This window comes from Patiria miniata, unplaced genomic scaffold (genome assembly GCF_015706575.1).
Source record: "Patiria miniata isolate m_02_andy unplaced genomic scaffold, ASM1570657v1 HiC_scaffold_27, whole genome shotgun sequence".
Taxonomy (NCBI): Eukaryota; Metazoa; Echinodermata; class Asteroidea; order Valvatida; family Asterinidae; genus Patiria; species Patiria miniata.
In genome coordinates this window covers 7,218,482-7,234,214 of record NW_024037066.1, presented here as the reverse complement: position 1 = coordinate 7,234,214, position 15,733 = coordinate 7,218,482, and the positions used below count along the sequence as shown (strand labels likewise).

At 40.9% G+C, this 15,733-nt stretch overlaps 1 protein-coding gene across 10 annotated transcripts in view; it reads right to left on the bottom strand.

Annotated features, from left to right (window-relative positions):
* The window catches only part of LOC119734259 (FK506-binding protein 15-like), a 55,558-nt gene that overhangs the window by 37,694 nt on the left and 2,131 nt on the right, over positions 1-15,733 (bottom strand). For 4 of the 10 annotated variants that reach the window (XM_038207637.1, XM_038207642.1, XM_038207643.1 and 1 more), the window contains exons 1-3: positions 3,455-4,162; positions 2,390-2,502; positions 825-900 (exon numbers count right to left, since the gene is read on the bottom strand). In XM_038207637.1, coding sequence (XP_038063565.1) covers positions 825-900; positions 2,390-2,502; positions 3,455-3,540 — 275 coding nt within the window. In that variant the 5' untranslated portion in view covers positions 3,541-4,162. Of the gene's footprint in view, positions 1-824; positions 901-2,389; positions 2,503-3,454; positions 4,163-15,733 lie in introns of those variants that run through there. The other 6 variants (XM_038207639.1, XM_038207646.1, XM_038207647.1 and 3 more) reach the window with 6 other exon arrangements.

Here is a 15,733-nt window from a genome sequence, read left to right as displayed (position 1 = left end):
CCTGCAAGTCCATCACAAGTCCTCCAGTCTCAAGTCAACTCACAGGCTATTCAAATGAGCTTTGACAAAGGCATTCCTTTGTTATTGTTCATCCACTGTTTTTGGATTTTTGATTTTCTCATGACTGGACGTGTGATGGACTGCTGCACTTCCAAGCACAGCAAATACACAATACACTACTTGGTTAAGTCACTGACTATCCTCCATTATACAACACCTGACTAAATCCCCGCCATCTGACTGGTGGATCGTTGATCACATGTCATTGAATTATTTGTCCCAACGCACAGCGCACGCGTGGCGTGCAGCGCACATTGCAATAGAAGTTCTATTGCGCGCTGAATAGCACCATTGCACGGTGTCACTGCTGCTGGTGGTGGCGCTGTTTTAAATCGAGATACATTGAATATGATGGTTCTCAACCTGTTGAACAGTTCGAACTTTTAAACAGTTTTTAACCCGAAGAAATTGGTTATTTAAAGTCAACCAATCAGATGACAAGTATTTATTCAGGTGTTACATAAAACAAATAATGAATGTTTCACGTTCGTGCAATGGACAGAATAATTTCATTCGGTGACAAATGAAATGTTCCATTCCACTCAGCTTCGCCTCGTGGAATGGAACATTTCATCTGTCACCGAATGAAATTATTTTTACCATTGCACTCACAAACATGCAATATTTGTATACTGTCTGCCGATGGGATGTCGTACATGTACACATGCCCAATGAGGCTAGAAAATATTTTCATTTAACAAGCAGTATTACCTCAAGGTAAATACACAACTTTCGTTCTGGCAGAAATATTGGCGCAAACTTACAATCTGTATGCATGGACTGCCACTGCTAGTAACAAGGCCGACTGTCCTCCCCCTGACGAAGATTGGGCCGCCCCCTCTACAAAAAAAAAACATTAATAAAATATATATTAATCCTCCCTCTCTTGCTGGCAATTTCTACAAGGCCAGCCCAGCAGTTAAATAAATCAAGTGATTGGTTTTAACAGTTGAGTGCTCCCTTCCTTCATAAAGCAGGATTGACTGCTACACATGTATGTTTAACTGTAGGAGATTGATAAGCCAGCTGTGCCTACCAGTCACCTTCTTTTGTCTGTTGATGGCATTTGACTGTCACAGTGCTTACAAGAAATATGATCTGACTACTGGTGACTAGCCTGTGTAAAAGGTATGGCAGGGGAACAGGACTGAATTTTGACTGTCTGTGACTGATCAAACAAACAGAGGTTAAAAGAAAAAAAGACATGGGAACTTTTTTTCAAGAGTAATCTGTAATTGTTTCACCTTACAGAAAAATCTTAGTACTTCTGATCGTCAACTGAAACAGGCGAAAGAGAACAAATCCATTTCGAATCAATTTTTACACAAAATCTGCTTTCTGGCAAAAATCTTGAATGCGAATTGAGTACGAGGGACTCATTATTGCACAATGTGTCATCACTAATATACACACCCTGATGGTAAGCCACACACATGCCAACAACTCTGTTACAGGAAATGTCAAGTCTTAATGAGTAAATTCAATTAGACACCCTGTACAATATGCATCCCGTCCCTGGCCCATCTGACAACTAGGACAAAGTTCTTTTCCTGAAACAAAAACAACACCCTACACAATTTATCAACACTTGTTTCATACTGATGTTCCGGAGTTGTTTCAATTCAATAAAGTATGAGAAACATTCAAGCATGAAAATCATCAGTATTATTTGTTTAACATTAACGTACCTGAATCCAACAAAATCCACACCCCCGTTTCGGGAGATTTCGGCAGATTCAGGATACCTCCATATTGCACAACCTGGGGGATTTTGATGGATTCAGGATTGTAAGCCTAGCAGAACTGCAGGATTTTGATGGATTCAGGATACCTCCATATTGAGCAGTTGGGGGACTTTGATGGATTCAGGATCTGAACAGATTTTACTCCCGGCTAACTGGTGGATTATGATGGACTCACTGGCCACCAATTTTTTTTTGCATGGCAAAATTGATGGATTTTGGTGGATTCAGGATACTTTCTGGTAAATATACCCAAGGGGTTAGGGTTAAGGAATGCCAGCATGAAAATCATCAGTATTATTTGTTTAAGGAATGCCAGTCAAGTGTGTGTCAATAAAATTTCATTTCAAATTGATTGCAACGCTTGGGGAGTCGCTTGAACGGAATGGGGGTAGAGGTGTGGGGTAGCATGGAGGGGTGCTGGGTGGGGTTATGGAGGAACTCGGTATTGAGTTTACGGCTCCTTTCTTGGGATGGTTGCTGTATGGGTCAGTGATGCAAAGGGGCGCGTCTGAAAGTGGATGGGGTGGAGGGGAGTTGGTGGGGTGGCAGGGGTCGGAACTGTTGGCATGTTAGTGCACACGTACCTTTTGGTGTTTTGCCTCCTTTCTTGGGTTGCTTGGGTGCTGTGTAAGTCAGAGATTCATTTCCACCCTGATTACTAGCACGGTCCATCCCAAACAAGGAGCTCAGTTTGGATCTAAAGAGAGGAGCGGAAAAACAGAGGATTTACATTGAAATCTGTGAGTCTTTACCAGTCAGATTAAAATATAGGCTTATCTTGTAAGAACAGTGAAACGAACTGCAAATGGGGGAAACATTATATTTATACAGAAATGTGTATTACTCAATCCCACTATGCGTGTACTTACCGTATTGATCATATCAGCTACATTGTATTATAATGACAGGTGGAAGACACCTGCTTCCAATCATATCAGGTCAAATGTTACTAATCTGTGCATACATGTAAAATGTACCTGTACATGTATTCATGTTCACATTGTACAGTATATATTAATGTTGGGTAGTTGAATAAAAAATTTTTAACTCTCCTGTAGTTAGACCATTCAAAACACCTCGAAATCTGGGTGCTGGCAAATTGGAGGAAAAAAATGCTGGACCTTTTAAAATCCAATTTACTGTTACTGCACTACCACACCTTTCAATTCCTTTTGAAAGGTATTGAAAGGCAACTTACTGAATTTGCCCACAGAATTGCTTCACCTTCCGAAACCTTTCAAAAAGTTTCAAAGTTCCAGCACTATTTCACCTTTCAAAACCCTTTTAGTCAGGCAAATTTAAAAGTTTTGAAAGGTCTGATAATTCTCTTTGCCACTGCACTGGGCATAGCAGGGTTTGAAAACCAGTACATTGTATGTGACGATACAAAGTACTCCAGCACATAACAGGTAACATTAGTAAATGTACACTATACATGTACATGGATAACCCTAGGGTTGTACAGGAAGTATTGTGCAGATAGAAATACCGTACCGGTACACGAATATATCATGAGCAATGCAGGATTTTTCACCAGAAAAAATTACTGCAAAACAGTGTTAAAATGGACAGTCTTCTTTCATGAGTATCAATAGGATAAAAAAAAGACTGAAAAAAAACAGAAGTAATCAAAAATCTCCATAATTTACCTAAAAGGTTGCTTCTTGCGATATTTATAATTGGTTCTATAAGTAAAAGGGTTAGGGTCGTCGTCCATGATGCTAACGCGATGCATGGGTGCTATCCCATTCAGTGTGGCGTATCACAGATGATGAAGACAGATTGATTCACGGCCAAGTTCCAGAGCTCTTTCGAGAGACTGAATTCACCATCGGTGTCCTGCCTACATATTTAGCCCCTCCCTTTTGTATAAAATGCTCCTGCTCATCAGACGAGACTTCAGAAGAGTGCTGCAATGGAATCGCTTTCAAGATACGGTGAAGCGACAAGATGACCCATCAGAAGATACAAGTAAATGTATCCATTCCTAAAACATTGCAAGTTAGCTGAACAATGAAAAAGACTATTTTATCCAATGGGTGTTTTTTTTATACAAAAATATCCACTACAGCATCACAACCAGTGCAGAGCATAATGGCGTCTTGGCATCGGAAAACTGGCAGATCTCCACAGAACCGATTCAAGGGTAGAATTCTGTAGCTACGTGTAAGTGGCAAAACAATCCCTTATTGAAACGAAGTTGCGTAGAAAGTCTGAGCCTTGCACTGTTCCTTGAAAATACAAAGGCCCCTAACTGCTCAGAACCGCAGACTTGCAAGAAATCACGAACATAAGGCGACATGTACTTGTACATGAAATTGAATACCAACTTGTGCACCACAAAGTAATTTTATACAGCAAACGAGAACTAACTGTCACTAACTGCACGTTTAAAGTGACTCCTCGTCAACAGGAACCCCAACTCTATTGTGAAGAGTGTCGGAGGAAATTTACGATTTAGCACCGTTAATTATGCAAATTTCTGTAAACGGTGATCAGAAACGATGACGAGCGTGCACTATTGATCATGTGAGCTGATGACACACAACGAGCAGTTTACCTCCAACGCCGGATGCACTGAATTTAAAAGACGCGCACGTGCTGCAGTATTAGGTGGAGTGGATATCAGTTGTTAATAACGATAAATTGGAGGGTTAGTTACAGCTAATTGCAGATTGAAAGTTTGGATATTGGATGAGATTGGGGGGCAATAAAAAACCACAAAGGTGGTCACCAAGCCCAAGGGTCCCAACGCAAAGGTATTAAAATACCCAGTTCTTCTGTTATAATATTTTATTATAATAAAAAAAAAACCATCCTGAAGAATTCTAGATTTCAAAAGGGATTCTTTAAAAAACCTTGACATTAGGAAAAATCCAGACAAAAAAATCTTGAAATCAGGGGGTGGGAATATAAAAAAAAAAAAAAAAAATGAAATCAGGAAATATCCCGACAAAAAATCTTGAAATCAAGCAAAATCCTGAAAAAAACTTGAAAATCAGGAAAATCCTGAAAAAAAATCCTGAAATCTAAAGAAATCCCGACATAAAAATCTTGAAATCAGGAAAAAATCCTGACAAATCTCACCCCTGTTTTAGACTTGAGACCTGCTTCATGGTAAATTGTACGTATACTTGTGTAAGATAGCCAACAGCCTTTAGGCCATCATTGGTAGGAAGTGTTTTTTCCCTTTGGCCTGATTGGCCAAGCTCACAGGTGCATGAATATTTAAATTGACTTGACCTGTAATGAGGTCAACCAAGCAGAATGCTGCTCTGATGCACTGACCTGTCACTTACCTTGAACTGTCATCCAGAGATGATGGCATGATCAAACTACAGCGGACAGCTTAACAACATCATTAAAATTACTTTTACATACATACCAGACACAATTTGTTTGACGCTCAGGATACAAGAAAATAACATCACCTCGAGTTTGGTTTCCAAGTAGATCTTTTCGGGTAACGCTCCATCCTAGGCTTTTTCCCACCAACTACAACGTAGGAGCAACTTCTCAGACCGAAGACAACCTAGTCAAATCTCAACCCACCTACTTCAACAGAAAGGAAACGTTGCCGGCAGCTGACAGCTGACGCGTTCTGACGATTTTTTCCAAGGTGCCGTGGGGTCAAACCTTTCGGGGAAATTAGCAAGCCAAGTTCGTTCTTCCCCTAAAAGTGCCTTCGTCACTTAGTCATTATCTTGAACACAGTCATGTTAAGAGTTTTTTCTGCTTCTTTCAAGCACAAAGCTTTGAGAAAAAGACTTTATCCAACAATAAGCTTCATCACAAAATCTCAAGGAGTCTTCGGAATGACCACAAATCCAATGCTACATTGTAGCTACCGGTAGTACAGCTTGCTTTTAACTTGTCAAAAGTGAAAGTTCCAAAGTTTTTTTATAACGGAAATGCTTTCTAAAACACTCAGCCAAAAAAACAGACTCCTGGGAAAAAGTCACCAGGGCTGTTGTATAATCACTTCTGACCTTCAAACGTTGCCCCCTCCCTCCAAAAACCTCCTTCCCAACTTTCAATTTTAGTTGCAATACACTGACTCATACCCATGAAGGCAGGTTCCGCCAGGACGTCGGTTGGGCATTTGGGGGGGGGGGGGGCCCTGTCGGAAGAGATGTTGAACTGATCAAGTTTATTTTTCTTTTGGAGAACGGTTTGAATACAACCTGACATGTACGGCCTGTGTGATTAACATTTGACAACTCCCTTCTCCAGGTTAACTTGGAATACATGTATAACCATTTAAAATACACAATGTAAACAATTAACATTACTGTCACTAACAGACTTACTATAAGCACAAAGGTCATAGAAGTTGAGGTTTCTTAACCATGTTATTTTAAAGCTAAAGTCAAGTTTACACTTGACACAAAAAACCTAAAATTCATGATTATGATTATAATAATATTACATTGAGTGGTGAATGCATATTGCAGGTCCAGCATATAACTACATGTAATAATGTGATGTTTAAAATGTCTAGCTCTTTGTGCCGATGTCTAAGACTCTCAAACAGGCATGAAACTGGGAATTTAGAAAAAACGAGGAAATTCCAAACAACACAAGACTTTGTACAGTGTTTTTCAATTTGTAATGGCATTCATGAGAAGTAAAAAAACGAGGAAATCAGCGGATCCGACGAAAAGTTGCATGCCTGTCAAAGCACTGCAGAATTATTATCCCAGTAGTTATTATCCCTGTAATTACTATCCCTGTACATAAAGCTTAGAGACCACTTTTCTGCAGCAGCTCGAGATCAGTGCAATCTGGTCTCTACCCTCACAGGTACCCTTTTATACTCCTGGGTGGAGAGAGACAATTGTAGTAAAGTGTCTTGCTTAAGAACACAAGCATCAGTGCAATCTGGTCTCTACCCTCACAGGTACCCATTTATACTCCATGGAGAGAAGCAATTATAGTAAAATGTTTTGCCCAAGGACACGCACATGTACATGTACCAATGAGTCGGACAATGTAACCATCAGACCACGGTAGACCAGGGAGGGTGCAATTCTTTGCAAGTATGTCACAAGTAAATATAACATAATGGCCTTTACCACACTGCTGCAGTCCCCTGAAAAGTTTAAGTTTTGCTGTCTGCAGCGAACGCATTCAGCGCAACGAGTCGCTGAAGTATAACATGACTCACAGGAAACCTACAAAAGGCAACCACATAGCCTGGCTCAAGATGGCAATCAATCCGTCACATAGGAAGACCCATGAAACGAATGGCATGAAGAAAAAGCCAGGCTACGGTACCTCAGACCAAGACCCTTTTCAACAGGTACACCGTGCTCCACTTCCCCAAGACCCCATCCCTTATATTTTTGGAAGGAGAAGGGGCTGGGTAAATGGGTAGGGTAAGAAATAGTGCTACAGGAGTTGGGTAGGAGACATAGAGCTATATTAAATTACTAGAGCGCTAACTTCGTGTACAAAGTAATGCCTGCTGGGTGCATCCATGTTTGTGCACAAACCTATGGAGACCTACAAATTTTGTACGGCTTTTGTACGGCTATTTGCATCTGCGTTTGTATTCCAAACCGGTGCGTTATCGAAGACGATACGCCCAAAACCGAAACGCACGATCAGCAAATGAGCGTGTCATTTTGCTCTACGCAAACAGCGCAACGTATGTGCGTATTCGCTGCAGATGCTTTTTGCCTACACGTTTTTGAACCGTCAATGACGCGCTTTTTTCAAGGGATTTTTCTTGGGGCTAGTAACAAAACAAAAAAACATTGAAGAAGTTGAAATGTTCATTGAATTTTTTTTTGTATTATTATCTCTGGAAGCAGCCACACAGGAATTTTCTAAGCATCCATAACATAACTCAAAATAATGTATAATCAGAAACAAGTCATACATACAGTATTAAAGGTTTGTTATCCTGGGCAAAACAAAATTTCCCACTTATAAATGTATCACTTCGATTTGAATGCCCCCATTTACGTACACATTACGTAGATGTAAAAAATATTCATGCTTCCTGACGTACAGACCAAAATATCATGCTAACCTAAAAGTGTGCCAAACGTTGATTCACTAATCTGGTCATCCTGTACTAGGGTTCTGTCGCCAAAATATCAACACTGCCCCCCCCCCCAAAAAAAATTGTTTTCCAAAAGATTTGTTTAACAATTTGCGTCATACAAAATGAAGGAGATTAACTCCAGCAAGCTTTCAAATCTACAAATTTGTTAGGAAAGTGTGCGCGCTATTTGGATGGGATTTTGGAAGCCTGTATTGTAGTGTAACAAATCAAAAACAAAATCCCTCCAATTCCATTTTTTTAATATATATTTCTCCTTCTCTGGATGGCAATTTCAACAAGGCCAGGCAGAAGTCAAAATATATCAGGTGACTGTTTTTAACTCTTGAGTGCTCCCTGACTTCATAAAGCAGGATTGACTGGCTGTTATTGCTATGAAAACTGATACACTGGTAGCTTTGACTGTAGGAGATTGATAAGCCAGCTGTGGCCACCAGTCACCTGCTTTTGTCTGACATTGATGGAATTGGACTGTCACAGTGCATACGAGAAATACCAAATGACTGCTGGTGACTAGCCTGTATAAAAGGCATGGCAGGGGAACAGGATTGAATTTGTGAGTGCCTGTGACTGATCAAACTAAAGGAGGGTTTTAATAAAAAAATCTCAAGGAGGCGGGGGGTCTCAAAATGTGAGAGCCAAAGATGTACAAGAAGTCCAAAGTATGTGATACCAATACATTGGTCTTACTTGTTTATGGATTGCATGTAAGCACACATGTACATAGCTGTTTAACGCATTCACAGTTGAGCCCTTGGTAAAAATACTGATATCGGACAGCAGTTGAGTCAAGTTGAGTTACTTAATCCAGCAACTTCTTAATTTTATGACAGTGAGAGCATACTGACAGTATATGTTGCGTACAGCTGTCCGGTGGCCCATTTGTCACAGTCACAAAGTAGTCGCTTCATCTATAGGGCTATACATGTACATGTACCTCATCTTCTGACGGTTTGCAAACGGTCCTCAGTGGAAGCTCTGGGGGAGGGGGTCTTAGAGAGTTTCAACCCCACCCCCCTCCCCCCACTTTGTGCCACATAAAAATATAAGAAAATCATGCAGAAAAAAGTAACACATGCCTGCTCCTGCCCCCTAGACAGCTACCTTTTGTACATGTACCTCCCCCCTTCCTTGAGCCAAAGCTGGCTCCGCCCAAGCTACTACTTTCTGTGCTAAATCTACCAAAATGTTTAGAGGGAGTTTTGTGGTTACATTTGTTAAACAATATGCACACTACCTTGTAAAAAGTCCTATTTAACAATGGGAGCACATTGCAAGTTTGCACACAATACAGGTACGCCGAGCGTAACACTCAAGAACAAACCCTGATCCCAAACTGCCAAAAGGAACATCCGAAATAAACTGGACACATTCCACGTTTCTAACACGAACATAAGTGTAGACGTTTCAATACTACCAATAACGCCTGTATTGTCCGTACAGTATACATGCATCTGACAGGTGTGATTGAAGCTCAATCAATATAACATCTCATGCAGGTAATGTACCTTCTGTTGATGGGCGTGGCCGCAGCAGGGGCCCTCAGGGCGTGGCCGGACCGGTTCCGCAGCCCCTTCATGCTTCGCTTGCGTCCAACAATCATGTTTCAGCACGCTTTATGCGCCGTCGCACTAGATCTATAGGTACATGTGCACGATCGGTGATAACATAAATGTGACTGTACACTGATGAAATGAGTAAGTTGTTCTTTTTTTAAAACTTGTGAGTCAGCTTTTAATGTGAAGATGTGGTCATAATTCTCATCCACTATTCACCGACCAATCTTTTATTTCTAGGTGCCTGGGACGGCCTGTCTAGAACTTGCAAATCCTTGAAAACTAATGAGTTACATTTTCACTCTATTAAATTTGTGGTTCTTCCCACCAGCTCCTACAAAAGTTGGATTGATTTTCTTGAGGCACCAACCCCGCTCCGAAATGGTACTAAACTTTCCTTAGATGACAAGAATTCTTTGTTATTTGATATTTACAATCTAAACATTTTTATAAAACCACTGACAATAAGTCAGTTTCTAATCCTAAAAGAGTATTTTTTTCCCAGGGTTCTCCAGGCTGACCTAGTCACTAACTGATTAACTGCCTGAAAAACTGAATCACTGATTTATACAATGTCCTAAACAGAGGATGCTTGGGTCCAAGTCAAACTAAACAAGCCAAATCTTCATTGACCAAATACCGAAGCACAGTTACAATATACACTAAACGAGACTTACCAAGAACTTGGCACAGTATCACAAAACCCACATGCATGTTCCCCAGCCTTACAAAGGAATAACCTTTTCACGGGTTCACCAAACCAAACTCTGTCTAGTACGGAAGCGCGTCTTCCAAAAAAAAAAAATCTTATTGACATCCTACGCATAAATTAGCCTCTCTCTATCCCCCCGGGAAAAAAGCTCAATCCTTATTGGTGAAAAGGAATGGCATTAAGCAGGAAATCTCCTTTCCTATTGGCTGGATAGAGATAAGGTTAGACTGTGTCAAACAGGGGCGGGGGGGGGGGGGGGGGGGGGGGGAGGGGTAAGGGGAGGGGTGGCGAAGATGTTAGTGTGTGCAGCTTCGTGGCTAGACAATGTTGACATAGTATAGACTATGCATTTAGCATACATGTACAGGAGAAGTGACGTTACATACATGTAGTGCAGATGAATATATGCTAAGAAACACATCTTTGGAAGTACAACAAGGTACAGACATCCTGTTTCAATGAACGACACACTGTCAAGAATCAGATTTACACCAATAATCATCCTAGTGACAATCTGTCACTAGTAAACCTATCTATCAAAACCTATCAGGGTACAATTTTGAACAGGTCTGTAAGCTGGCATCATATTGGTTCAATGGTTCAATTGACAGGTTAAAATGACTGCTACACAACCTGTACCGGGATTAATAGTCAACCAATCTATCAAACAACTTAAACCAGCTTTGGCAGTTATACTGTGTAATCCTGAGGGAGTTGTGGAAGTTGGTGACCAGCCTGAACAAAAGCTACCGAGAGAGTTCCAGGTCGGGTTGTTTTGACAGTTGGTGACAGTTTTAAGTATATGGCTCCGTGCGCCAACAAAGAGGGCGCGCTTTTACCAAGTTTCTGAGAGCCTTGGATGGGACACCGCGTGTGCGCACGGTAATTTGCGCAAGAAGTACGCACAATTATTTTATCCTGAATATGTGCATAAAGCCAAGCCACAGCGTCTTAGCGCGTGAGCGTCAGGCGTTGTCGGCGCGCAAATACATTTGAATACGTTCGAATATGTCCGAATTGTTCGCATTAAAACTTGCAATGGTCTCGCAGACTAATCCCCGACCCCATAACTTTGGATCATTCGAAATATATGGATCGGGAACCAGTCTAGATCACCCTCAACTCTCCTTTTCTGGCCGTTGATTGGGTACTTGCGAACGGAACCCATAGGAGGGTTACATCTACACATGTAGTTCGGTGAAATCCAACACATACATGGGTACATGTATACTGTCCATGGTTGTGTAGAACTTTCAAAGCTTGAAAGAAAGAACGGGGTAAGATAAATCAACACAACATAAAACAACAAAGCAAGCCTAATAAAGCTGGTCCCAAAGGGCACATTTTTCTCTCCGGGCGATTCAGAACGGCTCTTCTCTGGAAGTCTTCCGTGGACCTGGTGCACACAATAGGCCAGATAGTCCATCATAAGGTTACCCTATACAATAGCACTGCCCAGCTCTCACCACCAGCAAACTACCAATATTCCACGCCACAAGTGACAGCGAGTAATTCAGTGAGATCAGCGACGAACAACAGATCAGTTCACAACAGAGGGTATGCTGGATGAATGTTACCATAGCAATGCCTTAAGGTCAACAAAATTGGTTGTCCATTCAAACAAACAGCTACAATCCTTTCAGTATTAGTTTTAGATACTGCACAGACAGTGAGTCAGCATCCTATATACATGTACATATGTAGTGACAATGGTCTAGGTCAAGACCAGTTGGCTTGAGAGTAGCATTCACCCATGTACGGGTATGTATCTGCTCACCGCTCGGTCAGTTCAAACTGTACAACTGAGGAACAACTTGGATGGCGATTATTTGTCATGGAGGCTTTGTTCACTGTTGGAAAGACTCAAAACTGAAGTAGCTCATTGAACAAAAGTCTGCAATGACAATCTGTGAATGACATTTTTAAACATGTTAACGTACATTAGGGCCTACATGTACTTTATTTACAAAGAAAATGTGTTAGCTTGTCAGCAAGCCACAGCTGACGTGAGACAGACCCAAGCTCAAGTCCTATTACATGTATTTAAGACATGTACCGGTACGCATATATTCAAACTTAACTGGCAGGGACACAATGTTACTTCTTAATTTCCACCATAAGTTGCGGCCAAGAGAGGGCTCACTTCACCTTACCTTGGTGTGAGTGTTCTTGCTCATTGCACATACAATACATACATTGTACATACACATGTGCAGTCTTGCACTGTATAAATATTTTTAAAAATAGTATGTGTATACTTTTAATAAGTTTGATTACATTTGTACACCTTCACATACTTGTCAGAGTCCTATAAACATCAGGTCCCTATTTCTGTATAATTTGTGGATAAAAAATGTATTAGGCAAGTACATTTACAAGTAGGCTCTGCCAACAATATCTTGATATTCAGTGCCCAGATTCATTTGTTTTTGTCCTAAACATCAATACCCAGTTTCATAATCAAATTAGAGAAAAGAAGTTCAAGCTTTCTAAACACTGACAGCCAAGTAATATAAGCACTGTGTTATCTGGCCTGACGCCCAGAAGCCCTGCACTACATACAGTACGACCAGACCCTCATCAACGAAGGCCGGCCACACTAGTTAGCGTCATCATACGGCGGATTTCCTCAAGACAAATGAAAGACACAATGATGAGGTGCGAGTCCTACCTTTTAGGCATCCCGTCTGGTTGTCGAGTATCCTTGGGGAAATTGCCCCTCAAGAACGATGCAGGAAACGTCGCAAGATAAACACACCAAGAAAGACAGTCTAACCCTAGGCCCTGTGAAGGGTGACTCAGTGAAACGGTGGCCGACTGAGTGACAATGTGTTTGCACTCATGTCTGTATTAAGCCAGGTACATCATGTACAAGGTGAACAGAAGTTGTGCTTAGACAGGACACTTTTCACGCTAACCTACGGCACACGTACGCACCAAACCGACAAAATGACTAACTCTCAGTAGATTTACAGGCCATATGACACATTTTTTTCCCCAATCCAAACAGATGCGCTAAAATCCTCTCCTCGTGAATCTAATCTTTTCACAATCTACAAGAAGTATATTAAATCTCTATTGGACAATTTATGATTGCCCAATTTACCCTTGCAGTCCCTTCAGGCCATGACACATTTCTTTTTTTTTAACAATCCAAACAGATGCGCTAAAATCCTCTCCTCATGAATCTAATCTTTTCACAATCTACAAAAAGTATATTAAATCTTTATTGGACAATTTATGATTGCCCAATTTACCCTTGCAGTCCCTTCAAAATCCAGCCGGTTTTGGAAGATTTTGAAGGATTAAGGAAGACACTCTTGTTCACACACTGATCCCAATCCCCTTCACATACATGTAGTATTATTACTTGACACAAAGAACTCGAACCTGCGCATACATGTACAGTACAACACCATACCATTGACAAAAATTGAAGATGCGTACAAACGGATCCAGTATGCGTACGGGGTGAATTAGGTTGAACCTGTACCCAAATCCTGTGTACATTTTGTACAGTTGTCACACTGTACATGCTGTACAGGCCTCAGTTTCCGATACAACAATAATGCAGCCATCCTGTTACTCAGACGTTGCATGAGACAGCACAGCTTATTAAGAAAAAAAAGAAGGTCAGAGTCAGATTTAGACAGAGACAGAGAATTTGGATTCAAGGTCATGATCCGTTCGACCAAGTTACAGACGTCGGCGCGCGCAGGTCGTGTAATAGAGGGGGCGTCCTTGTCCTTCCTCGTGCTGAACTTTTACCCTTTTTTGGGGGCCTTGTTAGCAACATCAATAATTGAGGGGAAACAGATAAAACTTTAGATTCGGAAAAAGAGGAGTGAGTCAGTGAACTCCTTCGGAAATGAGACCAATTGGTCAATGTTGTGAAAACACTGGCTTACTCATTTCCATTTGTTTGTTACCTAACGTGCATGTGAGGTCGGTCTTTCTTGAAAATAATCTGAAATGCAACTTTTGGGGTAAACTCAGGCGTGCAACTGGAAAGTCACCAAAAAATGAGGAAAGTCAAAGATTTACTATCTAACTCTCTGCTTTTTTTTCTCAATTTTTAATGGCATGTTAGGGAAGTAACCAAAAGAGGAAATCAGCTGATCTGAGGAAAAGTTACATGCCTGCACGGTTACTATTTTATCTTTTGTATTGCACTCTGGTAAATTATCTACAAATGAATACTGTTAACTTCCAGAAAATTGTGCCTTCTAGATCTAACACTTTTGGTATTGATGTACAAAACATCGTTAAGCGTTGATATGTACCCGAGGAACAAGTCTGTAAAGCAACTATGGACAGCAGCTTCTTAAATCGTTGGCCTGTGCGTGAATATCAATTACATTAATCCTAACTCCCCAGCATAATTTACTAGGAACCATACCCATCCTGGCAAATTCCAACACCCAAATGTGAAATCGTACACAAACACTGTTGGACTTAGTTTCTGGAGGTATGCCAAACCCAATGTTTAGGGGGTTCTGTACCCAATCTAACAGATTTCAACAACACCTGCTGTTGGACTTTGACGGGTTGAGTTCGGTTAGAGTTAAAAAGACTGTTTACTGACTGTTCTTAATTATCAATGATGATGGAGAGACTGGAAACCAGTCTAGATATAAACTAGTTCATGTACGCATCAATTCCAACGGATTACGAAGGGGCAGATCACAGGGAGACAGTGGGGTGGGAACCAGTGCAGACTGGGACCGTGAGTGCATAAAAACGTGCAAAATTACTACTGACGTTTTTTTACTCACCATTTGGCTAATTAATGCCCACACAACACATACATCAAAATGATATAGTTGCAAGCATGTCACCTGCAAAATTTGAGACCTTAACTCCAATTTTAAGGCAAGTTTTTGACAGTTCAAAAACCATCCACGTTATTCTCCATGCTTTAGAAATGGTGGTGTGTTTCCCAAGGTATTCTGGGTAGGTGTAGGAAGAGCCTTGCAGCTTACTTGTTTTTTAATCGATGGCCAAATGAACATAGCGCCCTCTGTTAAAAAATGAAACATTCTGCATTCACTCAGATCAACAAGAGGGCGCTATTTTATCTACACGATGAAATTGTTTTAGCTGAGGAGTCTTTTTGCACAATGCATTGCAGTACACATCAACGTGATGTTTCGCATTTGGATTTCGATAACTCCCTGCAAAATTAGAATTAAACGCTGAATTTTTGGTGATGCAATGCTCACAACAGCAACTTTGCAGGGCAGAAGTTTCGGGGATTATTGAAGAAACTGTAGTGAGTAAGAAGCTTGCACATTTGATTCACACTGGTTTTATTATGCAGCACAAACTTTTGCACAATATGGATGCCTTAAGATTTGGGACTCTCATACACAGTATTTAGAGTCCCAAATTTTCGGACTAGAACCAGTGCAGACATGATCAATACAAGTACTTCACAACAATTTCGCCACACCCAGTCTCAAAAGACTGCTGTGTCTGTGGTCAGTTCAAGTATTTATTCATTGGGACTGCATCAGGGAAAAAATGTTGCAACCTGACGCCACTTTTTTTATCATATATTATCTCCATGAAGGTCAACCACTGCAAAAAT